Raw genomic sequence first — 986 nt, forward strand, 5'->3', positions numbered from 1 at the left:
AACTGGTCCAGTCAACAGGACGTAACTGGTCCAATCAACAGGACATAGAACTGGTCCAGTCAACAGGACATGGAACTGGTCCAGTCAACAGGACATGGAACTGGTCCAGTCAACAGGACATGGAACTGGTCCAGTCAACAGGACATGGAACTGGTCCAGTCAGCAGGACATGGAACTGGTCCAGTCAACAGGTGAATTAAAGACACTCACTACAGAGAACTTCCCGTCTCCAAACCACATGACCCAGCGTGTCCCGTCTGCAGCTCGGCTCCTGCCGCTCATCCACCAGGAGACGATCCTGCCGGGCCACCAGGAGAACCCTCGCAGCTTCCCGAACACCAGCTCCCCGATGCTGAAGCCCCGGCCGTCCTGTTGGAGACAGAAAACAAACTGCTGCTCAGAGGTTTTACTTGTTTTATCACATGAAAACACTTTCAGACTTGGTTAAAAACAGTTTGTTTTCCTCTGAAAGTCTTTGTTCAGAGGAGCTGAGGAAAATGGATCTTTGTAACTGATCTGCAGCTGTTCAGTCTTTGTCTCAGTGTCAAATATTTACTTTTGTCCTCATCTTTAAGAAAGTAGTATTTAGTTTGAATGAAGTGCTGCGTGTTAAATTCAGAATATACTGTGTGTCAAACATGTTATAAGTGTTTCTGCAGCTTAATGAATCAGTGAACAGACCTCCTGAACACTGGACTTTACAGACAGAACTCTGAACCAGAACAAAAACCAGAACAAAAATGAGCCAGAGAACATTTGACCATCAGCACATTGATCACCACCACCTGGTCCAATCATGGTGGACAGAAAGTCCTGGATCAAAACTCAGCAGCCCCCACACTGAACCCTGCTGCACTCCTACTGCCTCCATCTCCTCTGCCTCCTCCACCTCCTCCACCTCCTCTGCCTCCTCCACCTCCTCCACCTCCTCTGCCTCCTCCACCTCCTCTGCCTCCTCCACCTCCTCTGCCTCCTCCACCTCCTCT

At 49.4% G+C, this 986-nt stretch overlaps 1 protein-coding gene across 1 annotated transcript in view; it reads right to left on the minus strand.

The window, feature by feature from the left end:
• The window catches only part of LOC106511822 (DNA (cytosine-5)-methyltransferase 3A), a gene marked incomplete at both ends in the record, with an annotated part of 3,010 nt that extends 2,641 nt beyond the window's left edge, over positions 1 to 369 (minus strand). The window contains 1 exon segment of the mRNA XM_014000555.1: positions 211 to 369. Within this exon segment, the coding sequence (XP_013856009.1) occupies positions 211 to 369 (159 nt within the window).
• Between the last annotated feature and the right edge of the window lie 617 nt (positions 370 to 986).

This window comes from Austrofundulus limnaeus, unplaced genomic scaffold (assembly GCF_001266775.1).
Source record: "Austrofundulus limnaeus strain Quisiro unplaced genomic scaffold, Austrofundulus_limnaeus-1.0 Scaffold3277, whole genome shotgun sequence".
In the NCBI taxonomy this organism is placed as follows: Eukaryota; Metazoa; Chordata; class Actinopteri; order Cyprinodontiformes; family Rivulidae; genus Austrofundulus; species Austrofundulus limnaeus.